Below are 25,430 nucleotides of genomic sequence, written 5' to 3'. Positions count from 1 at the left end.
AACCCTCTCAAATACGGGAGTTGGCTTTGCCCACAAACTCAGAACCCTGTGGACATTCTCCTGTCACCTCTGAACTATGGTCATCTGGAGGGTGAGGTGAAGTGGGCTAGGTGAGGGCAGCCCCTCCGACTGACCACAACTTCCTGAGTTCTGGATACCAAGTAGTATACGTGTGACATATGTGCATGTCTGAGTGGGCTCACGCACAGTCTGGTGGGAAGAGGAAACACACTGAGGGTGCTATTTTGTTTTTTAAAACGACACCCTTTGTGAATAAAAAGAAGTATATGTGTTCACTCAATTATACAACCAGGCAAAAAGGAAAGAAAAAAATCAGCTATGATTCCACTACAGAGAAAATCTGCAGATAAATCACTGTCACTGTTAGTGATCTATTTTGGAGTTTTTCTTTCAAGTTATTGTTCAGTACAGACGCTGTGTGTGTACTATACGTATATAAAATCAACTTGTCAATCAATCTACACATATATACTTTTTACTCCGACATGTTATATGTTATTTTGCAACTTCATTTTAATTGCCCATGGCAATCCATTAGATACACAACATAGTTTATGTAACCAATAGGTCATTTTCAGACTTCCAAATTATATCCAATTATTGGATACTACAAATAATACTGTGGTAAATATTATTATTGCTAAATCTTTGCTATTAGATTGCAGCCATTATTATTCCTCTAGGATAAACACCTAAAAGTGGGAGTGCTGGGTCGAAGATGTGAGTAAGCAAATTGCCTTCCAGAAAAGTCACATCAATTGACAGTCCCACATTCAGGACAGGAGGCTGCCTGCTTCTCCACGTTCTTCCCAAGCCTGGGCTCCAGCTTTTAAGAAAATCTCTGTCAAGTTGAATGTCAAAAAGAAAATCATCGTGTGTTAATTTCTATTTCTTTGATTACCAGTGGGATAAACCATTTTAAAACATATTCATTCGCTCTGTCTTCTTTTGTGAAATTTTTAATAAATTTGTTGAGTTGTTTCTGTGTTTAATGTACTAAGATTGCTAACGTGCCTGTCATTGATAGGATACTCTGCTCCATTTTGTTGCTTGCCTTTTAATTTAGCCTCAGAATTTTTGGGGAGAACTTACGTTTTTAAAAATTGTTTCCAATTTCTTTATTATGATAAATGTCAAACATAGAAAAGTATAAATAATAGTACAACAGTATAATAATAAACACCCATGGACTTAAGAATTAACATCTGCCATATATGTATATACACAGAGGATGCCAAAAAAAATGTATACACATTTTAAGAAAGGAAAATTGTATTAAAATTGTAATACTCAATATACACCAATAACAAAACATGAATACAAGTCACATTTGACTTCTGCAATTACAAGAGTGGTTACCATCAGCATCCAGACACTTCTGATTACAGCGAATTACTACTTGAGCAACATTGACCAAAGTGTCCACTTGTATGCATTTTTTTGGCACCCCCGGTATATATTTGGAAGTAAGTGGCAGATAGAATATTCAGTCCAAAATATTTAGTTTATCATGCATCTCCTAAGAAAGAGGACATCTCTAAGAAAGAGGACATTCTCCAATGTGATTTTCACCTGGGAATATTAGTAGGTGGGTGCAAAAGTAATTGCGGTTTAAGAGGTTAAAAATAATTGCAAAAACCGCAATTACTTTTGCACGAACCAAATACAAATTATTTCTGATATCATCTTCTACCAGTCCATGGTCAAATTTCTCCAATTGTCCTCACAAAGACTTTAACAGCTGTTTTTATTGATTCATGATCAAATCAAAGGCATGCGTTTCCTTTGATTGTTATATCTCTTCAGTATTTGTTAAATCTAAAACAATCCCTCAGCTTTTTTCCCAATGACATTGACTGACCTGAGTCAAGGACAATTGTCTCATAGAATGTTCACACAATCTAAGTCTTTCTTTGTATATTATTTAGTTTGTTCCTCGTCCTCCTGTATTTCCCACGAATCGAAATTCCTCTAAAGGCTTGATGAGTCCTGGTTAAACCATTTTTTTCAAGAACGCTTGGAAAAGGCCAGTGCTTCTCAAACTGCAATAGCGTAAGAATCACCTGGGAATCTTTTTAAAATGCGGAATCTGATTCAATAGGTCTGGGGTGGGGCCTGAGGGTCTGCATTACTAACAAGCTCCAGGTGAGGCTGATGAGCCCATCTGGTCTGCGGACCACACCAGAAGTATCCTGGACAAGTGGTGCAGCGTGCTTCACACCGCTTTGCATCAGGAGGTATGTGATGTCAAGTTGTCCCAGCATGAGTGATACGAAGTTTGCTTCCTTGGTTTCTGCCAGATATTCCTACTGTAAAGGCACATTCCCTCCTTGGCAATCGGAAGTCATCTTGGGGTGATAGTTTGGCACTGGCAGTACAAAAATTTTTAATTCTTTATTTTCCACCTTCTTCTCCTCCTTATGTAATATTCATTTTGTAATTGCTTTTTTAACGTCTGTTTTTCCCCACAGTGACTGTTTAGCTCTCTGCTGTACCCGAGTGCCTGGTACAGAGTAGGCATGCAATGGCTGTTCCAAGGAAAGAAATGGAATTTATGATTTCTATTTTGGTATTTCATTTAGAGAGTTGACTATGTGTTTTTAATTTTAAACGGATTTTTATTATTTTAAAAATTAATAAAAGTACCTGGTAAAATCATTCAAAATACAAACAGATGTATAATAAAAAGATGTCCTTCCCGTCTTAGATGGCTCCCACCTAGTTCCCCAGCCCTCCTGCCCAGGATTAACGCCACTTCCCTTTTGTCGTTACCCTTCTGGAGTACACAAAAGTACATTTGTATTTATTTTTATATTTCTCCTTAGTGGTAATGTACCATCACCATTATTATGAATCTTGCTTTGTTTCCTTTATTGGTCTATCTTAGAGAATATCCTATATTTGTTTGCTTGGATAGTTCTACCTCATTGTTTTTCATGACTGCATGGTTCTGTGGCATAGATAGAGCAAGATTTATCTAACTAGTCCCTTATTGATGGACACAAGTTATTTCCAATGTTTTGCTATTACAAACCAGGATGTTCTGAATACCCAGATACATACAAGGTTATATGTATATGCATTTTATCTACAGCATAAATTTCTAAGAGTGGAATTGCTGGATCAAAGGGTGTCTGCATTTAAAAATATTTTGATAGATATTGTCAAATCACTCTCCAAAGAGGTTGCACCAGTTTACACTCCCGCAGCATTATCAGGCCCGTTCCTTCTACTGTGTGTGTGTGTGTGTGTGTGTGTGTGTGTGTGTGTAACAGACAAATAGTTAATATCTGTCCCATACCAGGCTCAGTGAGACACATTTCACAGCGGTCATCTCCAAAGCCTTCCTCCTTCCTATCCACCTTTGTCTCCAGAGCCAACCAGCCACAGCTTCCTGGCAAGTTCACCTCCTATCTCACATCCGTCCCTTCTTCCTTCTTCTCTCTTCACTCTGCCTCTGCCCTGGTTCAAGTCTTCATCCTCCATGCCCCATGGTCTCCCATCCCGTACCTCTGATTTAGCTTCCAATGTGCAGCTGCCATACGCCCCTCTCCTGTTCACTGTCCCTCAAAGGCACCCACTGCTTGCAAGAAAAAAAGGCCACTTCCACACAGACAATGGTTTGGTGGTTGCCAGAGGGTAAGGGGGGTGGGGGGTTGGGGGTGGGAGATGAGGGTAAGGGGGATCGAATATATGGTGATGGAAGGAGAACTGACTCTGGGTGATGAACACACAATGGGATTTATAGATGATGTAATACAGAATTGTACACCTGAAATCTATGTAATTTTACTAACAATTATCACCCCAATAAATTTAATAAAAAAAAAAAAAAGGCCACTTCCTTTGTTTGCCTATAGATATGCATTGTCTTGCCCCTCCTGCCTTCTGCAGCGTCATTTCCCACCCTCCCCCTCTGTGTACAATTCCAAAATTGTCATTTCCCACACTCCCTAACGTGGCAGGCCCCTGGCGCTTTGGTTTCCTTTCCGGTGTACCTCCTCACGCAGGCCACCTTCACCTGAATCGTTCCTCCTCAAACTCTTGAGCCTCACTCCCTTAGGATGCATTTTCCAACCGCTCCCCCCCCAACCCCATGGCCACCCCAGGAGGGGTGAGGTGTCCCCTGTTGCTCTGGCTTTCCATGTTCTCTCTCGCACTACATTTGCAGCATTTCAGGTTTTAGAGAGTCTGTTCAGCTGTCTCACTCCACACTAGGGTGTGAGTTCCTTGAGAGCAGAGGCATAGCCTAGTCATGGGGTGTCCCCGGTCCTGGCACCATGCCTGGCACACAGGAAGCAGATACATGTGGTTGTGTTGAAGTTTATGTGGGTGAAGTGTGTGTGGGTGGTGGTGGTGAGGAAAGGCTGACTGCGGTCAGTCGTATTCAAAGTCGGGAGCCCTGGTGACTCCCTGGCCTGTGTGGGCTTCTGGGATGCAAATCTGGGGACCACTTTGCATAGAGAGCAGGAAATCCAGCAGGACCCTGAGGAGGAGAATAAAGGGAGAGCCAGGCAGGACTGGGTAGTAACCCTGCCAAAGGCTGGCAGGCTCCTGCTCAGACTGGAGCTGATGGAACTGAGCACGAGTACTGCGGGTGTTCTTCCCAGGTGGGTGCTTCCCAGGCTTTCTACCAGGGAAAAGTCGGGGGCGGGGGGGGGGGGGGGGGGGGATTAAGGGAATGGAGAGGGGGTGGTATCATATGCACTGCAGATCACCCTCAAGGGACTTGGGGGACAAATCAGCGTCAGGGGCACCAGGAGGCAGGCTTGAGGCTGGATTCACAAGGTGATGGCGGTGTAGGAGGGGTAGGAGAGGTGGGGCTGGGGAACAGGAAACAACTTTTGGAAGGGGCAGATCTCCCTTCTCCCGTGAAGGGGATGGTGGGATAGTGGGGGGAGGGGAGCGCAGAAGCTGTCCACTCCTGGGAGAGGGTTGAATGATGACAGCCTCAGGGGTTGGGGAGAGGGCAGGCCGGAGAGGGCCAGCGCTGAGGCGTCCCGGCGTCCGCGAGGATGGAGTGGCCTCTGGTGGCCACCGTGGGAAGCAGGGGAGGGCGGGGCGGGGCGGGGCGGGCCAAGAGGGCACTTCCTGCCAGGGCCTGGGGCTGCCCAGTTTTGCAAAGGAAGTGCTGCCTGAGCCGAAGGGGCGGGGGCAGGAAGTGGGCCGGAGGCTCATGCAAGGGTGCGGCCAGTGGGGCGGATAGGGGGAGGGAGCACGGAGGGGAACGGGACCAAGCACCCGTCCCCACCCAGTCGCCCCAGAGTCCCTGACGCCTCAGCCTGCCAGCTCTTCCTGCAACACCGCCAGGGCGGCCCACGTCAAGCCCGTTCAAAGTTCTTCCGTTTGGAGTTGAACTTGGCTTCGCAGTAACTCGCCCCGCTCCCGACCTCCACCTACTGGTGCCTCAAGAGCCCCTCCCCTCCACTCTGGAACAGAAACCACACCCCTCCTGTCTCTAAATACCTTCCAGGGGCCTCCCCTAAGGATGCATTTCAGCTTAGCTTTAGAGTTAATCTTATCCAGTTCTCAAAGTGCAGGCATTGAATCAATTCTGCAAAGAGGACCGATCTCCATTGTGCAGCTCTGATGACTGAGGCCGAGAGAAGTTGGAAAATTAAATAGTACTCAGAGCATTCAAAGCAGTGCGCTTAATCTTGCACTTTCACACTTGAAGCCCCAGGGACCTAAGGCAGCCCTTTCTCCAGGACCACCCCACTGCCTCCAAAGGCTTTGCTGAAGTGGGGCGTGGCTTCATGTGACACACAATCACTCCCCACTTCTCTGCCCCACCAATAATCACAGAGGCAGGATAGGGGTCTGGCTTTCTCTTTAGTTCTTATCACACTGAGGGGCTCTCCATCACAGAGAAGGCACTTAAATGGGAGGGTCACCCAATTCAGACCCTGCATACCCTCCTTCCCACCCCCCAGCTCTCTGGGGGAGGAGGGACAATGACGTCTCCATTTGATACCCCCGTTGGCACTGGTATGTGGGTCCCCTTAACCATTAGGCCCTGGGGAGAGCCCAAGGCCTTGACCTCCAGACCCAGCATTTGGGGGAGGGGTTCCAAGTAAAGGAGGCAGGGCTGGAAGGCAGGATGTCCTGGGAGTTGTCCCCAGCCAGCAGGGGATTAGTCAGGGGGCTGTAGAGGGTGGGTTGGCACAGGGGAAGGGGGCAGCTTGGTAGGAAGACCCCCAAGCCCCACAAGGGTCCCACCTCCTACAGATCCCCTAAAGGCACCGGTGAAGTATGGGTTGGGTGGGGGAGGCACCAGTTAGGTGGTATAGAGAGCCCCCCCCACACACACAGCTGGTAGCCCTAGCAAAGGCTGGGCACAGAAGGTGCTCAATAAATGTGATTTGAATGAATGAATGAAACAAGACGGGTGTGAGGGACAGAGGACAGGGCCTGGGTCCCCTTTGGCCAGCTTGCTTCATTCAGAAAATTGCAGTTTAAAAAATGTAAAAATCCTTTCCCTCCCTCCCCCCGAATTTATGGGCCCAAGAAAGGGGTGAGGGAGGGTTGTCTCTACCCTGACCCTTCCCTCTCCCCTTCCCCTAAAAATCTATATACACATATACATATTTATATGGCACCACAAAGGGGTCCTACCTATGCCCCCACACTCAGAGCTGGAGGAGCCAAGCCCCAGGGCCTTGGGTGGTCAAGGCTGAGGTGAGGGGTCAGGGCATGGGTGATACAGGGAGCAGCCCTCAATTGCTGATGAGTCCAGAAAAACTGGACTCTGGGTCCTGAAGAACAGACCCCTGCTCCCTTCACAAGTGGTAACAGATCTTCTCCCCTCCTGCCCACAATTTCTAGGCAGTGAAGGTGGAAGCTGTCCCAGTCCCTAGGGAGGAGGTGGGGAGGCTGGTTCTTCCCCCACCAGCAGCCTGGAGACTGTTCCAGGTCACAGCTGGCCCTATCTTGCTCAGGGAAAACCAGAGGGGGAAGAGGGCTCTATAGAAGGCACTTTGTGTCCACCGTTCTCAGGCTGGGGGCCCAAGGCATGGAGCAGCAGGAACCCCTCCCCTCCCCCAAGCAGAACTGGAAAGGGCCAAGGGGCCCAATTTGGCAGCAGAGAAACATGGCAGCACAGAGAGAGAAAGAGAAAGGGGGAGCAGCACGCAGGTCCCAACAGGTCCCCCTAGAAGAGGGAGGAGGTTCTAAGGCACTGACACAGGGACCCAGGTCTCATTGTCCTTGGTGCAGCCTGCTGCCCCCTTTGCTGCCCACTTCCCCATGGTGCTGAGGTGGCCGAGGCTGCTGGGTTTTCTTAAGGAGGAGTCCACGAATGAAGGGTGTAGCTGTGGTCAGGGGCAGGTCCTGGCCCCAGGGCGCCTCACTAGCTGCCAGGCCGTGGCTGCCTGAGCACTGAGTACACGTCATCCACGCGGCTAAGCTGCTCGAAGAAGGGCAGGAGGTCGTGGAGCTCCGTGTCACTCATGTTGTCAAACCATGAGGCCACTGGTACCTGGGCAGATAAGTGGAGGGTGGTGAGGGGGGCAGGTGCCCTGGGCACAGAGTATCCAGGCCAGCCCTGAGCACCCACTGCGTGGTGGGCCACCTCCTGGAAGCCCCTTCCCCAGTTTGCAAACATTTTGACAGCAGCCCCCAGGAAGTCACATGTACGTATATAACAAAGCAAGTTTTTTACGAAATGATACTTTACTGTGTGTAAAGCACTCCGATATTGCCTATTCTGTTTCATTGTTTAAAAAATCCCAACTAGGACCCGCTAAATTATTTCTGTGACCCACTAACTTGTTACAACTGGCAGCTTGAAAACTTGCAACTGCTGCAATGCCCCGCGGGGACCCTAGCCCTCTACACACAGGCAGAAGGGACCGAATGACAGATAAAGTCTGAAGTGAGTGGGCACAGGTTAATGAGGAGAGGGAAGAGAGAGGAATAGGAGGGCACCAGGCCAGGGACACTGCCCAGCTTGGGAACAGGGGACCAAGGCGGCCCAAACAGACTGACTCCTGTCTTTGGTCTTAGCCCCGTCCCATGAGGCACTCACAGCGTTGTCCGGATGGAAAACATAGGAGGCAGGCGAGTTGTCCACAATGAGCACCCGACGAAGGTCACGGCCCAGCCTGCTCAGGTCCTTCACGTAGTTCCCTCGGTGGAAGACGCATGACTCACGAAACAGCCGTGCCCGGAAGGCCCCCCACTTGTCCAGCAGGTCAGCGACTGGGTCTGCATACTGCAGGTAGGAGGTGAGTCATCTGGGGCCCAGGGAGCCCCCGAGATCACTGCCCAGAGGTCACATGCTGGAGGCGGAGGGGAGAGCAGGGTTGTCCCAGAAACCCTTCAGAGGATGGCGGACTCACCTTGGCGAGGCTGGCGGTGAACAGCACGCACTCGAAGAGCTCACCCATTCGCTGAAGGAACTCATCCACGTGGGGCCGCTTCAGCACATACACCTGGGGGGTGGGCCAGTGAGGGGACTGCTGGCCTACAGGCTGGGGGTGCTGGGGTAGCTGAGGGCTGGGAGGGAGCTGGCAGAGGAGGCAGAGGGAGCACAGGGGACAGGCTGTTCCCAAGCCCTGTGAGGCACCCACTTGATGAGTTACCCAACTGGTGCTGGAGAAACTACCACCCTCCCCGAAGAGGATAAAAACGAAGCTCCGACTCCAGGCTTCGGGGAATCACTAATTCCCAGGCTCTTGCCCCACCGAGGCCTCAGCCAAACGGGGGAGCCTGCGGGCAGCCCCCTCACCCCAAGGCTGCAGGGCACCGGCCCCCGAGCCAAGTAATGGAGAACAGGCTGGATGGCACACAACCTATCCTGAATTACTTGAACTGGGTCCCGGGCAAGGTGGGGCAAGGGGGTGCCAAGGAGAACCCCACTCCCTGCAGGCCTTGGAGTTAAGTCCCTGAGGGTCTGTATGACTTCAGGCATCTCTCTCTCTCTCTCTCTGCCTCAGATATTCCACATCTAAGACCTATATGGGACTCTCAGGATTGCTGGGAGGAGCCTGGGGTTTCAATGGCAAATGCCAAGCCCACCACCTCCCCCCCAATACCCAGCCCCTCACCTGGTGGACCACCCCATCGATCTCCACAGGGATGATGAAGTCAGCATTGTTCACTGGCTGTGAGGGGGGGGAAAGAGCGGCTGGAGTTGGGGCGAAGCCCACAGAGACTGCCCTCCTAGGCCAGGGCAAGCCCCCTCAGCACCCCCCGGCTGGGGGCTGCCAGGCAGGGCCCACCTTGAAGGAGCTGTGCACCAGGGTCTCGTCCAGGTCGATGACCACGCAGATCTTGTCTGAGTCCTGGGCCTTGGCCTCGGGGAGCAGGTACTGGACTGGGGTCTGCTGTGGGGATGGGCGGGGCTGGCTGGGGCTCCTCTCTCACACCCATCATTTCTACTACACAGGTCTTCCCTCCCCTAGTCCTCTACCTGGGAGCCACAAGGACATGGGAAGAGACCACCCCCTACCCCACTTTGCCTCTGCCAAGTCTGGAGCCTGGGGCAGGACCCCTGGCTCTCTAGGCCTCACTTCCCCACATGGGAAACCAAGGCAGAGAACGGCTTCCATCTATGATGGGGAAATTCAGAATTCCGGTGGCTGAGGGGCCCTCCCCCAGGTGGCAGCCTCAGAACTTTCTGGGGCCAAGATGGGAGGACCTGAGAGGGCTCCACCCTCCTCCAGACCTCCCAGGGCTTACAGGCAGGCCATGAGAAGCCCTTTCCCCTAAATCCTCTCTGGGCTGAACTCGGGTGCTCCTGCAGCCCCCACCTAGCCACCACGCACCTTGGGGACAGCTCCATTTTCCTCCACGAGCAAAGGTGCCCCACTGTGGGTGGGCAGGGGCTCCCCATCGTCCCGGCAGACGCAGCAGAAAAGCGAGTGGAGGATTCCCCGGCTCCGGGGCTTCTGAGAAGCAGCTGACTTCTGGTCACCTGAAGTAGGGAGGCCCAAGGTGGGGGCGTGCGTATGTGCCCAGGTGCCAACCCCTAGAATGTGAGGGTCTGGCCATGCCCCCTTCATGAAGGGAGACACACTCAGGTAGCTCCAGGCCACCCCTCTGCTTCCCACAAGCCATTCTAGGGTGGGTACAGAGGTACCCCTATTAGGGAGTGCGCTGGCTGGAGAGAGTACCAAGAGTGCTTTCTCTTTTCCTCCCAGCCTCCATCACTGCTAAGGGATCAGCCCCACTGGGGGAGCTTCCAGACTCCCACCTTACTTGAGCAGACCCTGCTCAGTCGGGCTCAGGAGGACTGGGGCCTGTGGCCCTGGGACCCATTCCCGCTCTCTTTTCATACTCTCCACCCCCATGAGTCCAAAGTCCTCACTGAGGCTGGACTGAGAGGCAAGGGTGGACCTGGGGCCAGTGTCCAGCGGCCATCCGCCGACCCGCCTCCTCAGCCCCTGCCCGGCCCAGACCTCCAACCTAGAGCGGGGAATAAGTCAGCTGATTGAACATGCCCCCTCTCCACCTAGCCCCCGACCCCCCGGTTCCCGGGAGGAGCTAGACCCAGACCAGAGGTGGGCAGACCTAGAGGGACTTCTAGCCTCTGAAATCAACACCAGGACAGGGAGGGGCAGACTTCCAGCCCAAGCCCGCCAGCCCGAGGCACGGCTTCCCGGGTCGGTGCGTGTATGCACAGGCCCTGTGCCCCTTGGCCTGCAGCCAGGCCGCCTCGTGCCCTGCCCAAAGCACGAGTCTCCCCGCGGGCGCGCTGGATACTTTTAGAAGTAGTTGCCCCTGTCTATGCTCCTGAGGGACTTAGCGCCTCCACGTCTGACGCGGAAGTTTGTGGGGATCGTGGCTGTGTTGGCGGGAGATCCTTCCAACCCTCCCCAGCCTGCTGTCACCTCGGCGCCCCCTCCCGCGACCCAACCAGACTGCAGCCCAGGGGAGGGGGGAGAGGGGCGGGGTCTCAGCGGGTGGCCTGAAGGCGCCCTCTTCAACCCCCTCCCCATCTCTCAGCCTCACTGGCGCCAATCGGGGGGCGGGTGGGGAGCGCGACTATCCGGCATCGCGCACTGCCAGCCTGCGAGACCCGGAAGGAGCCCCCTTTTTACCTCTGCCTCAGTTTCCCCACCTCGAATAGACCGGAGCACCCAAGAGGCTCCAGGCCCCGCCCCGCGTCTCTGAGCCTCCCCAAGTTCAAACTCTCTCCCCGCTCCCTCTCAGGTGGGGAGTTCCGAGTCCCGCCAAAGCGGGCGCCCGGGAAGGCTGCGACGGCTGCCCGGGGGTTGGGGTGGGGTCCCGACCCCCTCCTCCTCCCCTCCCGCGGGGCCCCGACTGTGGCCCCCTCCGCGCGGCCCTTCTACCTTTGCCCCGTAGCGGGCCCCGTGCCTCTTCCTTGCTGATCTGAGTAATGACGGCCGAGCTGTCCATGGGGCCGGCGCACTGCGCGCCGGCCGGAGTCTGGCCCCGGCGCCCGGCCTCCCCCCCGGCTCGGGCCGGAATCGGGGCGCGGGGGGGAGGGGAAGGGTGGGAGGGAGGGATCCCCGCAAGCTTCAGAGGGGAGGGGAGCCAGGTTCTAAGGGGGAGGGGGAGGGAGGGGGCGCGGAGGAAACTTTGTTACAACATGGAGTTTCCTCCCGGCGAGGCGGATGCAAACATGGAACCCGGGCGCCGTTTCAAGGCTCCCCCTTAAAAGGGCAACGGCTTCGGTGTGACCTGGACTCCGCCGCTGCTTTCATCACTTCTGGGGCAGGCGCGGCTCGGCTGGCGGGGAGGCGGGCCCGCCGGTGTTCCCGCGGTTCTCAAGGGGACGTCGCCTCCCTTCCTGCCGTCAGCCTGCGGGGAGCTTCTGCGGTTGCGTGGCAGGACCTACACCCGGCCCAACGTTCCAGGCCGCCCAGCGTGGAGGGTCAGAGCCTGCCCCACCCGCTGGGAGCGCCCACGCCGGGGCGTGCCAGAGGTCCGCTCGGCTCCACCTCTGCGCATTCCGAGGATCCGGGACAAGTTTCTTCTCAGTTTTCTCATCTGGGAAATGGGGATAACGCTATCTGGTCTATAAAACGGGCCTTCTCTCCGATGGTCACAGGAGCCACCTCGCAGTGTGTCTTGAGCGAGCGGTGGTTCTTTGCTCCCTCGAACATCTGTGTAGATCCACACAGTTATGCTATTGACCAGAATCACCCACCGCAATCTCAGGACCAGGTGACCTGTATTTGTAGGCCGTGAAAATTCCAACTTCCTGCCCCGGGATGACCCCTGCTGACCTCTCCCAACTGCCCCACCTGGCGCCCACGCCAGCCACCTAGCGTTTCCCCCAGGAGGCGCCTTCGTCCGTGATGCTCCCTCTGCCTGGAATGCGCTTCCTCCCTTTCCTCCCCTTTCGCGAAGCCAAATCCCACAGACCTCGATGAAATGCTAGTCTCCAAGAAGCCTTCCCAGACCCCCTTCCTCTGCTCCCACGTCGGCCACTCTGTGATTATTGGGGGTGGTGTGCGTGTGTGTGATGGCACCCGCACACAGTAGGCTCTTAATCCCTGCGGACCCAGTGCCGACCGTGGGGGCCTCAGACATCTATTCTTTGGAGGCTTTTAAACACCGGTTCCACCCAGGTCCTTGCAGACACACCCTGGCCGGCGCTGGGGCCGTGTGCACACGGACTCTTCACGAGGGAAACTTCCAAGTTATGCGCCGTGAGGGCTACGGGTGGAGTTTTTTGTTTTTATTTTTTTCCGTTTATGAAATTCCTTTCATTCGTCGTTACTATTTTGTGTTCACAATTTAAAAAATAATAACGCCAAGCCTTGACAAACACGCCTCAGCATTTCCTTCCCCCGCGGGCCTCGGGGCCGGGGCGGGTGCGTCCTATTGGGTCCAGCCGCCGGGTGCAAGCGCGGCTCAAATCCTCCTAGACCGTCGGAGGGGGATCGGGGTAGGGGAGGCCCCGCGCGGGGTCCGGGGCCAGAGGAGAGCGGCGGCTGCCTGAAGGCGCGCCAGCTCTGCGTGCAACGACAGGAGAACGGAGGAGGTGATCCTGGGCTGTGACTCTCCCCCCACCCCCAGACTGGACCCCCACGGTACCCCTCCTGCTCTCACGGCGCCCTCAAGACCGCCCTTATTGCATTTAATCGTAATCGCTAACGTGTAGCGAGTGCTTGGTCTGGGTCCCGCACTGGCTACGCCCCCTCATCTCATTTACTTCTAGGAACGACCCCTTTCTTACTCCATTTTACAGATAAGGAAACTGAGCTCCCAGAAGTGAAGTGACTTGACCCAGCCCTAAAGTGAGGCAGAGGCGGGATTCTGGCCACCAGGCGGAGCCCCTTCCCTTGGGCAGGCCCCGAGGATGTGGGGACGACTCCGTTTTATCTCCGAGGCCCATTCCGCATTGACCCCAAAAGGAAATGTGGCGAAGACCGAATGAAGCCCTGGCCTGAGCAGGGCGACTCGCCTTCCCGCCCCTCCTTTTCTTCCTCCGTGAGGACAGAAACCTGACTGGCTGTCCCCTTGACGGTCAGAGGAGCTGACGCGGGGGCAGGGCCGCTGCGCCCCTCCCCCACTCGCAATTCCCTTCGTCTTCCACCCCTATTGCCCCCTCCAAGCCTTTGCTGGCGCAGCCTCTTCCCCTGGGAGACCTGCTTTCCTCCCAGGCTCCCAGGCACTGCCAGGGTGCACCCTCGTTTTGGGAGTCTGGGCGGGTGGTTGCGGAGTGAGTCAGAAAGGCCCCTGCCTTGCAGGGTCGGCGACTGTGGGGACTGAGGCGTTGGTGGAAATGTTCTGTAGGGTTGGGAGGGTTCTTCGGGTTTCCTCACTGCGGGGCAGGGGAGTCCACACCCATTGCTGTCCTCTACGCCAGCTGCTGGAGTCACCTACAATGTCTATTCTTACCCGTTTCATGGGTTTGTACCCCAGGAGGAACAGAGTCATGGGGACCGTGAATGGGGAAACACCTGGTTCTGTCTGGCACCGTGGACAAGGGTTTTCCCCATCCAGCACGCAGCTAACCCATCTGCCAAATGGGGTTGGTAAAATGGAGTGGGGTGCCTTGAAAGGCAGGGCGCCCTGGGCAGGCTCCTGCCTGATCAAGATGCCAAGCCACTCCCACCCACTCAAGTTAGATCTGAGCCTGGGGAATGGGAGGACCAGAGCTGCTATGGGTATGGAGGGGGGGTGGGCAGCACTTTTTTAGTGGCCTCCCTTTACCTTGAAATGACTGACCTTGGCCTGACCTATTTCTAACCCCTCACCCAGGCCCAGGGTAGCTCCTTACCGGTTCCTGTGGTTCCCCCCCCCCCCCCCCCCCGTCGTCCTTGCCCCCAAGCCCTAAGTCCCAGGCTTAACTATTCATATGGCCAGACTGCCCATTCCTCTGGGGTGGCCTTCCTGCTCCAGAAGATCTAAGAGCTCCCCACAAATTGCACTACTCTGCGCACCTACACCCCCTCCCCCTCTTGTCATGCTTCTGTCCCCCTCTTGCTTATTCAGCTTTCAAAATCTGTCCAGGAATTCCTTTCTCTGGCCCTAGCCTCACTCTTCCCAGGTGTGCCCGACACACACACACACATCAGTGATTCTCCATCCTACTATACATAGTGATTTGTTATTTACTTGGCTGTCCCGTCACCCCTCGTCCCCCAACACACACACACTTCTTGAGAGCGGACGTCTTTAATTTAGAACTTTGCCTCCCTCCCCCACGTCTAACACAGGGCTGGTGCCCATTTAGTACCTACGTTTAGAACTGACCAGAGGGGTGTGCAGTGGGTACAGTTGGAGGCACCTCCAAGAAGCTGAAGAAGAGGCTAGGAGATGCCTTTCTCCACTATCGGACCTCTACCCACCCCCTCCTTCAGCTGGCGTGGGCCCACATCTTCTCCAGGGCCAAGTCCGGGTAAGGGGATTATTGAACAGCCTTCTTGCCCAGGTAACCTCTGCCACTGTTGCTCTGACTGAGCCAGAGCCGTCCCATTCCGTTCCGTCCCTCCCTGAGGGCCCCACTGCCGTTGTTGCCCTTTTAAGAAAGAGGAAATTCTTCTCATAAACAAGCGCCCCGTCCTGAGCGCGGAGCTTGCCCCGCCGGATCCCCGGGAAATCGGGGGTGCTTCCAAGCACAGCGCCCGCTCCGGGCTCAATCCAGGGGACAAGTCCGGCGACCCCTCCTTATCGCCGCTCTCCGCAGCTCTGGGGCTGGGGTGGGAGCGACGGGAAGAGGCCGGAGGAAGGACTTGGGGGAGCCTAGAAACAGCCCAGGGAGCGTCTGTAAAGTGCAGCCCCTGCATGAGGCGAAGGATAGCCGGGCTGCTCCCAGCAGCAGAGGGGGTTCCCCACCCACACAGCTCCTCCTACCCCCACCGAGTACCCGCCTTCTCCTCTTTGGCCGGGTTGGGTGAGGCCGACGCGGGGAGTGCAGGCGCCCGGGACCGTCCCTGCCCCTAAGGGGAGCTGGGAGTCAGCGCCCAGGGAGAGTTAACGGCGCGGCGTGGGAGTCCCAGCCGCCAGGTTCCCTGGGGAGATGGCAAATGAATTGGACTTCCGAGGCACAGACTCTTGGGTTCCTTACGACCTGGCGCCTGAACGAGGGAGAACCGCGCCTCGGTTATACTACCTGGAAAAAGGGTTGCTGGTGGAACAAAAATGCTGAGACCACCCCAGCGAGAATAGAAGGGAGACAGCAAGAGGAGGAGACGGAGTAGGGTGCTCTCCTGGATAGTTCAGGGATTTCGTGCTTTCCCTGTTTCCGTTCCCCCTGCTCTTTTGGGCGAGAAGCAAACTAGCCTTGTTTAGCATTTATCAGCTCTATTTTAAATGCTATTTGAAGCCTGTGTCCTGCCCCCAACTAGGTCAGTCAGGTGACTCCCACAGATGCTCAATAAGTACTTTGGGGATGATTTTTTTTTTTTAAGTCCGAGTGCCAGGCACTGTGTTAAAGCACTTTACATCCATTGCGAGGTTGGTGTCCCATTTCACAGATGAAGACACTGAGACCTGGAACTTAATCACTTGTCTAAACTAGGAAACAGCAGGTCTCTATGGAACTCAGGTTGACCTGCTTCCAAAACGCCCACTCCATCTGCTCTGCCTCCACAGCCCCCACCCTTATGACCAGAAGTCCAGTCTGCCCCACTCATTTCACAGCCTAGTCAGGCCTGGGTGGGAGTTCATCTTGAGGGCTCCCCCTTCTGCTTCTCTTCAGGAACCCCATACAAGAAGTGTCGGTGGGAGCTGTGGATCAGCAGAGTGGCTCCGTGGGCGATGAAACAGGTCCAGACCTGAGGGAGGGGCCATCATGAGTGGGGAGAAAACAAGACCTCTGGGGAAGCCCCAGTCCATCCCCCCCCCAATCGTGTGCCTCCTCTCCTTGCCTCCCCATCCCCAAGGCATCCACTGACCCTACATTACCAGGTAGGTAGTGAGGCCTAGGTAGGCTGCGGCCAGAAGGGCTACAAGCCCAAAGTAGGCGGGGTGGTGGAGGCCCGGCAGGTAGCTGACCACAAAGTAGAGGTTGATGGCACAGACCAGTGCCATGATGGAGGAAGTGATGGCCTTGCTCAGCCTGGGGGACAGGAAGGAAGCTCAGGGCTGGCTGCATCTCCGCTCCCGTGCCCACAGCCAGTCTGGAGCAGGGGTGGGGAGAGTAGCACACAAAGCCAACTTCTCTGGGCTATGGGACCTGGAGCAGACCCTCACCCACTTCTGCCTCCTGGTCCCTCCAGATTCCACCCTGATGGGTTTTGGCAAGAGCAGAGTCTGAGGTGAGGGTGAACTGATCAAGGCTCTAGAAACAGCCCCCACCCTGATTCCCGTCCTGGCTACCCACTTGCTAGCTGTGTGACCTTGGACAAGTTCCTTAACCTCTCTGAGCTTATCTGGATAATGGGGATAATAATGGTAATTCCTACCTCTGGGTGGTTGTGAGGATCAGATGCAGTAATGCAAGTCCAGTGCCTGGGAGAGGCAGTACTCACCAGCCATTGGCAAACTCCTGCATGAGGGTGGGCATGCTGGTGAAGGTGAGTGTGGGCAGCACAGCGAAGGGAAGCTAGGGAGAAGTGAGAGGACGGGGCTGAGGATCCCTAACTCAGAGTACAACGAGGAGGGGACCGGAGCTCTCATCATCCTCTGCCAGGCTCTGTGCCCATGGGCAAGTCTTTTAACCACTCCCAGCTTCAGTTTCTCCACCTAATGCCAGAGCTGCCACTGGTCACTTAACTGTGCATCAGTTTTCCAATCTGCAAAATGGTGATAATGGTGGTTCCTAGCCCCGGGCTGCCTGTGAGGATTATGTGAGCCTCGCTGGCAAGGTGTGTTTAGGTTGTGCCTGGGAGGGGGGTCGGCTCAATATAGGGAATTGCTGTGATTCCTGTTGAACTCCGCAGGGGCAGATGATAGAGAGGCCCTCACCAGCAGGCTCTGCAGCACGTTAAGCAGGTCATTGAGGACTGACAGGTCTCTGAGGTCCCTGAAGACAGCCACCAGCACAGTGGGCAGGATGGCGCAGGAGCGAGTGAGGAGGACTCGGGTGAAGCGTGACCACCGCAGCTTCAGGAAGCCCTGGAGTGGAGGGTGGGCACCTTAGTGGGGGGGCACCTTAGTGGCGGGGCGCAGAACTGGGGATTCCAGAGGAGGGACGTCTGTCATCCCGCAGCCTATCTCATGCCTAGGGGAACTCTGTTTTTCCATCTCTGAAATGGGGGTTAGCTCTGTCCCTAGTTGGTAAAGAGAGGATGGTTTAGGGGGTTCCCCTACCACAACTGATTGCTGAAGACTAAAGAGTTTTAGGGAAAGGGCTCCTGTTAGTCCTGGGTCTGAAACCTCGGGCCAGTCGCCTCACCTCTGAATCTGTTTTGTCATATGTAAAGTGGGGCTTATAATGGCTGCTTTAGGATCTGGGCTGTTTAAGGATCAAGGAGGCCCGCGTCTGAGCCCCCAGTAGTGTGCTTGTTGACCTCGGACCCCCTGGCCCTCCCTGGCCCATCCACCTCCATCACAAACTGTCCCGCGTAGGTGCCGGTCATGGTGGAGCTCTGCCCGGCCGCCAGGAGACCCACCGCCCAAATGTAGAGGGCTGCAGGACCGAAGAGGCAGCCCAGGATCACGCCCTGGAGGGAACAGCGCGGTCAGACCGGTGGCTCCGCCCCTCGCGCAGGCTCCGCCCCTGAGGTGAGCTTGGCGAGGAGCTTGGCGAGGAGCCTTGCTGGATCGAACCCTTCCAAGCCTGCGGGTGCTTCGCACTTACCCCTTGGTAAATGTCTACGTCCACTGTTTGGTTGTTCATGGGGAAGATCTTGGCGTACTTGTGGAGGCTGCTGTTGGCACAGACGTTGAACTGTGGGCAGCAGGGGCAAACTGTTGGCGCAGCGGGCGAGTCTGACCAGTGTGAGCTCCCAACACTGGCTAGCCGTTATTAGAGCCTCATGACAGAGACCCACTCAGCACGAGAGACAGGCACAGCCCCCAAATCCCAGAGTGCCAGGGAGGAGCTTGCTGGCTCCTCTTTCAGAGTCAGCTCCAATGTCGCCTCCTCCAAGCAGGAGGCCGCTTCTGACTGCCATGGCTAACTAGCCCCTCCCTCATCACACCCCCAATGATGTTTCATCACCCCCTTTATTTCCTTCACAACATTGTCCACATTCTTCCCTTTTGTACTGATTTGTTGATTCGTTTCCTGTCTGCTCGCTGCCCTCTGAATTTAAGCTGCAATGGAGCAGTCATGTGTATCCCCAGGGTCTAGGACACTGCCTGATACATAAGAAATGCTCAGTAAATACTTGCTGTATTAATGACGGTTTATCTGCTAATGAAGATTATGAGGAGAGAAGACTCAGAGAAGAAAATGACTGTGCACGTTACCACTCCACACTCATGCCCAGGTACCCACTCCTCCCAGAACTCCCTCCCTGCGGTTTGCAGCTGGAATGCTGAGTCCTCCAACTCGGCTCCTTCCTTCCAGGCCCCTCCTTTGGACATGTGTGCCTTTCAGTCCCTGACCTTCTAAGATCCTGCCTGGGGGGAGCTGTGTCTCCCCAGTGGGGTGAGGAGGAGCATCCCAGCCAGAGGCCAGGGTCACAGACCCCTCCCCCCACCAGTGCCTAAAGTGTAGGGCGTAGACTCAAAGGGCTTAGCTGCATTGCCTGGAGTCCCCCACAAAGCCTGCAGGGCACCTGTGCATGGGGCGTGCTACAGCGTGGGGAGGTGTGTCTCACCGCGTCCTGGTTGGTTTGCTGGTAGAAGGCTTGCCCAAAGACAGCCACGACAAAGAGGTTGATGAAGAAGGAGACAGACAGGGCAATGGTGGCCTCAACCAGGAAGTACAGGTTGGCTTCTCGAATGTCCCCCCGGTGGGTCCGGTCTATCTCTCGAGACTATAAATGTCAAAGGCAGGGGGAGGAACCAAAGTCTCTCAGAGCCACCCCAAAATTCTCCACTCTCATTCCCCAAACGTCAGTTCTTTCTAAAGCCCCCTATGGCATCTGGGACAGGCCCAGGTCAGCTGACTCCCTTCCTACAAGCCCAGCTGTTTCTCCTCAGGGCCTTTGCACTTGCCATTCCCTCTGCTTAGACGGTGTTCTCCCCTGATCTTCCTTCCCCTCCTTCTTGTCTCAAAGGTAGCCTCCTTAGAAAGACCGCTCCTGGCTACCTTTCCTAAAGTAGCTCCCTCCAGGTCATTCTCTACCACGCTTCTCTGTTTCGTTTCCTTCAGAGCGCCTTGCACAATCCGTAGTTCTTTCCTTTGTTTACTTGCTCATGGTTTGTCTCCCTCGCTAAAATGCAAGTTCGAGGAAGGTAGAGGACTTGTCTGTCTTTTCATCATTGACCCCCAGATCCCAGCACACAGTACATGCTCAATTATTAAAATATTGAACAAATAGAGAATGATTCACTTCCAGCTTAAAATCATGAGGCCAGGAGCCAAAGGGGCGGGGCTCCAGGCAGGAGGCAGGGCCAGTGTGACTCAGAAGGGAGCAGGCATCTCTCCATCCCTGCCCCGCCCCCTCACCTTGACCAGGGACGAATGCAGGTAGATGTTGTGGGGCATGATGATGGCGCCAACGATTCCCACAGCCTGCAACAGCTCTGGCTGGCCACAGCCGGGGCACGAGGGCAGGAACAGACCTTTAAGAAGTGCTCCCTGAGCTGGACGCGCCACTACGTACTGTGGGGGAGGAGACTTGTCAGCCCAAACCCCACCCCTGCGCAGTTATTCTTACCCCCATGGTCCTCAACCCTCGACCCTGGCCCCTCAAACTCTGCTGGGGGCATAGAGAGGGGTGGCCTTTGGGGGGGGAGGGTTGCACCTCTGGCTTCCCACCTCATAGCCGAAGGTCACGGCCATAATGGTAATAAGGAATCCAAAAAAGGCTTCCAGTTTCCGCAACCCTAAGGAAAAAGCAAAGGGGCAGAACAACAACAAAAACCCACAAAAATATTGTAACATCGGCAATTATTAATGGCGAAATCTTGAGCACTTCGTTCCACGCACTCAGTGAATCCTCACCACAGCCCTATGACGTCTGTGCTATTCTTTTCCCCATGTTCTAGGTGAAGAAACAGAAGTCTGTGTAACTTGAAGAAGGCCACACAGCCAGTGAGGAAGCTCTGCCCAGAACCCTTCCCCAGAACAACCCAGATGGTCAGCCAGCTCCTGCAGTCACTTGCCCACCCCACAGGACAGTCCCCTCTGAGATGAGGGGCACACCCACCGTAGTTATCGAGGAAGAGGAAGAAGAAAGTGTCCACGATGGTGATGAGGACGCCACCCCAGAGAGGGATTCTGAAACCAGAGTGGCCTGGGTCAGCCCAGCCTGGTCCAGGGGTCTGAAATTCCCACCCTCAGGCCTGAAGGCTGTAGAATCTGGGGTCCTGGGAGTAGAGACCCAAGTGGCCCCAGAGGGCAGTGGGAGTGTGCTAGGATGGAGAATGGCACAGAACATGAGAGGAAGGACCAGGTTGGGTGGGGGACCAGCGTGGTAGGCAGCTTGGGGTTACAGCCCTGAAAGCATCATCACTGCCATCTGTGTGACTTTAGACAAATAATGTTTGGGTCTCTGTTTCCCCATCTGACAAATTGGGCAACAGCTCTGAGTCAGAGGGGACCCTCTGAGTCAGAAATGGACTCAGGGAAGTACAAGGCCTGGGGAAGAAGTAGCATTGGTTCCCAGCACTGGACTGAAGTCCTGGGGCCCCTGGGGCAGTACCGTCCAGCCGAGAGCAGACTGAAGGCTATGGCTGTGCCGATGACCTCTTGCATGTCCGAGCCCACGATGGCGAGCTCGATGGTCAGCCAGACTAGGGTGCGGGGCACCTGGGGAGGAGGCAACCTTCATCAAGGCTGGGCCAGTTGTTTGGCTCAGACCTACACTTACCTTCCGTACTCAGCACTGTACTGTTGGGCTGGAAGCCTGCAAACTACACTTGCAAGACAGCCTTGCCAGCTGGTTTCCAATTAGATTTAGCACGAAACACGGGAGATTAAAAGGCAGGGAGAAATTATTTTTCCCCTGCTTCTGCTGGTGTTTCCGGCAGTGGCATCAGCAAAAGCACCAGGCAAGCTGGACTCCAGCAGCACTGGTGGCCATTTCAGCAGGGGGGGGGCAGTGCTCCCAGAAGCTCCACAGAAAATGATGGCTCCTTGGCTCCTGCCCGGCAGCTTTCTGACCTCTTGGTAACACCTCTTTCCCTTGCTCCTCCAGCCCTTCCAACATCTTTGCATCTACATCCCTGTATTAAATACCTTTGAAATACCTAATGGCAGGATTTCGGTTTTCCTGCTTGGACACCGACAACAGCCAAGCCCCCAGTGTCACCCCCACACCCCGGTCAATGACCATCCTGAGCTGATGCCTACCTATTTTTTGCCTTGGTTTTCCCAGGGCAGACCTTCTCCAGGTTTCAATTGCCCCTTCTATAAAATGAACATGGCATGTCTAACATGCCTCAATCTGTGTGCTATTAGTTTGAGCCTCAGTCTTCTCATCTATCAAATGGACTTGTGACACCCTACTTGAGATGATGTATTTATTTGATCATGGAAGCTGTAAATTGCTGTTTTGGGTTTGGGGCCTGTGGGTGTTTCCTGTCCAGGCCCACCAAGCTCACCTTGGGATAATAGAGATGGCAGATCTCGCTCAAGTCCTTCCCTGTCACCACGCCCAGCCGGGCAGCAAGTCGCTGGCAGAGCAAGCCCAATACCGTGGCCCACAGCAGCACCCAGAGCAGCTGTGAAAGGAGAGGGCTTCAGCCAAAGGCAGAGCCCCAAATCGGTGGCAACCTCTAGCCAAGGACACTCCTTGGAGAGGGTAGGGGAGACGGAGCAAAAAGACGAACCTTCCCCACACTCCCATACACCCTGCGCTCTGTCGGGGCTGCCCTGGGGGTCCTTTTCTGGCCCATTTAAACTTAACATCTTCTCTCAGGAACACCAGCCATGCATGCCTCTCTGGGGAAATGCGGCAAGCTGGGGTCTCCACCCACGTAGTCCGGTCACCCCCCTCCCCACAGTGTCCAGACAAAATCACTTTGAATCCAGCCACAGCGCCAGCCTGCAGATCCGACTCGATGTTTCCTGGGTCCAGGAAAGCGATGCTCATGAGAAAACCGGGCCCCGTGAAGGCCCACAGCTTCCGCAGGCTGAACGTGCCCTGCAGGTGGGAGTGGGGGATGGGGGTCCTTAGTACAGGAGCTGTAACAGCTGGCTTTGGCCCAAGGGGCTCATCAGCCAGGCTGGCCAGCCTTACCCTCCATTCCCTATTTCTGGAGCTGGGTTAATGGAAGGCATGGACTGGGAGGAGCCAATAGGATTCACTGAGTGAGGGCCTGTCAGCTCTATAGATCCATCTCATTCGGCAGCCTGTCTACACCTGATCAGCCTGCCCCGTGCGGGCCCTGACTCTAGATCCTCAGAGCCCCAAGGAAGGCTTTCCTGGGGTCAAGCCTTGTTGGTCCAGCTCCTCCCTCCCCAGCCCCTTGTCAGACCACAGGCCCTCCTCTCTGGAGTTCACTGAGCTGATGTGAGCCATTCCAGGGCTAGGCATGGCAGCCTGGAATCTGCTAAAGATGCTGAAAATGCAGGGTGACAGCCTCGCCCTAGAAGCAGCCTAGAAGCCAGCCTGCAGCCTTCTTCACTTCTCCCGATGCCCTTGTCCAGGTTCTTTCCTTTTATGATACAACAAATCCTTGAGGCGCCAACCTGAATTCACCCCAAGTCCCTTTCCGTTCATACGAAGGCCAAAATTCATCCAGAAAGCCACTTGATAATTTTTAGAAATGATAAACTCTGGGGACAGAAGCAGGAAAAGGGCATTGCACTGTGTCAGAGCTGGAAGGGACTTGCCGTGGTCTTCAGACGACCATCCTCCCCCAGTCCCTGAGATCCCATACGATCCTATCAATCCAGAAAGAGCCCAGGAAGTTTCCAGCATTCCCACCGGTTCTGTGTCCGGGATGGGGACCTTCTCACTCAGGTAGGTCGCTCCAGGAGGTGCTTGCTGTGTCTCTGCACTGGATGAGCTGGAGATGGAGCCATACGTGGGCCTGCTTGGACTTTGGGGGCCACTGTCACCTGCAAAAGGCCCCATGAGGCATGGTGAGTGACCTGCTTCTTTCTGGTGGCCCAGGGCTAAAGTCATTTGTGTTCTTCCCCCACTTCCTCCTGGGAAAGTAGAGAAATCAAGGCCCAACTGAATAGGAACCCTTGACTCCCATCTTGGGTCCATCACCTTCACCCCTTGACCAAATGTCCCAGAAGATATGTGGGAAGTAGAGCCTTCAGAATGTCTCTCCTTCCATGTGTGTGCAGAGAATCCCCAAATCCAGATCTCTCTTGCCACAGAGAACGTGGAGAGGGACGCTGGGCTCTGAGGAGGGCTAATTGGCACCAACATGTATGCCCCTTGCCTCACCCTTGCCTCCTCCAGCAGCTGAGGAAGCTCCAGGGCTTCAAATACACAGAGATCAGACAAAGGGACGCTCTGTCCTTGGGGATGCAAAGGGCCCAACCCCAGGCTCGTGTCCAGAATTGTGGTCTAGACCAGGACTCCCATGGGGAGACCAAAGGCTTCATTTGTCGCTCTGACTCTCCCCGCTCCCCATCCCTGGAGGCGGCTACTCACCTGCCATGATCATAGCAAGTCAGGCACTCTGTGTACGCGCGGTATCTGGGCAGCCTCTCAGACCATGTCTCCTCTCTGGATGTCAGTGTGTGAGCCCACACCCTCTTACCCATCTTCAGCTGAGCTCGGCTGTCCTCACACACACGGGACATTGTGAAACACTTTCCAAAGGCAGAAGTGGCCAGCTCTGGCGGAAAGGTCTGGTTGGCAGAGTGTGGACTTTCGTTCCTTTTCTGGCCTGACCCCCACAGTACCTCTGACCCCCTTCCAGGAACCCCATGTTCTATGCCTCTCAATTTAGCTCTGATTTCAAGATACTTCCTGCTAATTTGGGCGTTCACATCTGGATCACTTGACAGCCCCCTTACACAAGTAGTTAGACCCTTCACCTCTTCAGTCTGGAGTCCCATGACCACTGGTTGGGCTAAAGAGAGGAGGGAGTCCTGGTGGCTACCCAGCCTTCAGATTCCCGTTGAGTGCCTCAGAGGAAAAGACCTTCTGGATACTACCAAAGGGACATGTATTCAAAATTCAGGCCGAGGACATCCTCAGAAGGAAGGGGCACTGGGATCCTGGTCCAGCTTCTGCCACTGATTCACTTGAGATTGTCACCAGATTGTGTCCTCTCTCTGAGCTGGTTTCTTCTGTTAAATGAAGGGTTCAGACTAGCTAAGAGGTTAGAATGTTAGATGCCCAAGGAGTCCAGGCAGGAAAGATAAACTATGAAACAGGTTGGGAATAAGAAAAACAGTGCCAGCTCAGTGTTAAATGACAAATGATGCTGAACCTCAGTGTCGGGGGACAGTAGAGAGTGGGGGCCAGTGGAGAAAAACAGAGGTCATATACTGCGTCTGAAGAGGGCAGTGCCTACGGAGTTCCAGCTAATTGTCCTGTGGGCCCACTGTCACCATATTTTCTGATTTGTCAAAGATGCTGGAAATTTTGGAATTTTAAGCAGCATATGCTTTTTGAACACTAGGGTCAAAAACAAATATGTTTAATCTAAACAAAATATTCCTATGGCTGGATTCTACTTATTATTCTGTAACCTCTGAAAAAATGGTGGGCAAGACCCTTCCAGCTCCCAGTTTCTCCTCCTTGCCAGCTCCTGTACTCTCCCCACTTCCCTTCCTCAGGGTGTTCTCCTCCCCACATCCCCATGTCCTCTCCCCTGTAGCCTTCCTTTTCAGACAAGAAGATTCAAAACCTGAATTGTTATGGGGTTTCCAATTCCAAAATCTGATACCTCAAAACTCAGAGAAAATCAGGGCAGGTTCTCAGGCTCCCCCAGAGCAGCTGTGAAGGGAGAGGCCTTCAGCCAGAGGCAGCAGTTTCTGCTAAGCCCCAAATCGGTGGCACCCTCTAACCAGGGAC

General features: G+C 54.6%; 2 protein-coding genes across 7 annotated transcripts; both read right to left on the bottom strand.

The window, feature by feature from the left end:
• Positions 1 to 5,834: 5,834 nt before the first annotated feature.
• CTDSP1 (CTD small phosphatase 1) lies at positions 5,835 to 12,177 on the bottom strand. Of its 4 annotated transcripts, none has more exons than XM_074313270.2 (7): positions 11,316 to 12,177; positions 9,789 to 9,937; positions 9,243 to 9,347; positions 9,069 to 9,125; positions 8,361 to 8,528; positions 8,048 to 8,233; positions 5,835 to 7,498 (listed from the first exon to the last, which is right to left on the bottom strand). In XM_074313270.2, exons 1-7 carry the CDS (start codon positions 11,380 to 11,382, stop codon positions 7,370 to 7,372), a joined length of 861 nt encoding a protein of 286 aa, XP_074169371.1. In that variant the 5' UTR covers positions 11,383 to 12,177; the 3' UTR covers positions 5,835 to 7,369. The 4 variants fall into 4 exon arrangements, with proteins under 4 accessions (XP_074169371.1, XP_074169378.1, XP_019597406.1 ...); XM_074313277.2 differs by having other exon boundaries at positions 9,243 to 9,344; positions 11,316 to 12,170; XM_019741847.3 differs by having other exon boundaries at positions 8,361 to 8,453; positions 11,316 to 12,141.
• A 2,420-nt stretch (positions 12,178 to 14,597) lies between these two features.
• SLC11A1 (solute carrier family 11 member 1) lies at positions 14,598 to 24,200 on the bottom strand. Of its 3 annotated transcripts, none has more exons than XM_019741843.3 (15): positions 24,057 to 24,200; positions 23,373 to 23,506; positions 22,464 to 22,586; positions 22,045 to 22,164; positions 21,144 to 21,250; positions 20,649 to 20,719; positions 20,258 to 20,325; positions 19,946 to 20,101; positions 19,152 to 19,310; positions 18,185 to 18,274; positions 17,928 to 18,047; positions 17,350 to 17,499; positions 16,914 to 16,987; positions 16,348 to 16,501; positions 14,598 to 16,217 (listed from the first exon to the last, which is right to left on the bottom strand). In XM_019741843.3, exons 1-15 carry the CDS (start codon positions 24,067 to 24,069, stop codon positions 16,107 to 16,109), a joined length of 1,650 nt encoding a protein of 549 aa, XP_019597402.3. In that variant the 5' UTR covers positions 24,070 to 24,200; the 3' UTR covers positions 14,598 to 16,106. The 3 variants fall into 3 exon arrangements, with proteins under 3 accessions (XP_019597402.3, XP_074169351.2, XP_074169363.2); XM_074313250.2 differs by having other exon boundaries at positions 23,373 to 23,596; positions 24,057 to 24,187; XM_074313262.2 differs by lacking the exon at positions 16,914 to 16,987 and having other exon boundaries at positions 23,373 to 23,596; positions 24,057 to 24,192.
• Between the last annotated feature and the right edge of the window lie 1,230 nt (positions 24,201 to 25,430).

This window comes from Rhinolophus sinicus, chromosome 17, assembly GCF_057876585.1.
Source record: "Rhinolophus sinicus isolate RSI-liver-muscle chromosome 17, RSI-T2T, whole genome shotgun sequence".
In the NCBI taxonomy this organism is placed as follows: Eukaryota; Metazoa; Chordata; class Mammalia; order Chiroptera; family Rhinolophidae; genus Rhinolophus; species Rhinolophus sinicus.
This window is presented reverse-complemented; position numbering and strand designations above follow the sequence as displayed.

Bases quoted from the DNA above. Each gene is read 5' to 3' on its own strand.
- CTDSP1 (XM_074313270.2), bottom strand. From the start codon at position 11,382: ATGGACAGCTCGGCCGTCATTACTCAGATCAGCAAGGAAGAGGCACGG. The intron at 9,938-11,315 runs GTAGAAGGGCCG...TCCCTACTTCAG, and splicing joins GGGCCCGCTACGGGGCAAAG to GTGACCAGAAGTCAGCTGCT. The intron at 9,126-9,242 runs GTGGGCCCTGCC...CCCCCCTCACAG, and splicing joins TGGTGCACAGCTCCTTCAAG to CCAGTGAACAATGCTGACTT.
- SLC11A1 (XM_074313250.2), bottom strand. The intron at 17,500-17,927 runs GTGGATGGGCCA...CCTCCACTCCAG, and splicing joins CGGGACAGTTTGTGATGGAG to GGCTTCCTGAAGCTGCGGTG. The intron at 16,218-16,347 runs GTAATGTAGGGT...CCCCTCCCTCAG, and splicing joins TAGGCCTCACTACCTACCTG to GTCTGGACCTGTTTCATCGC.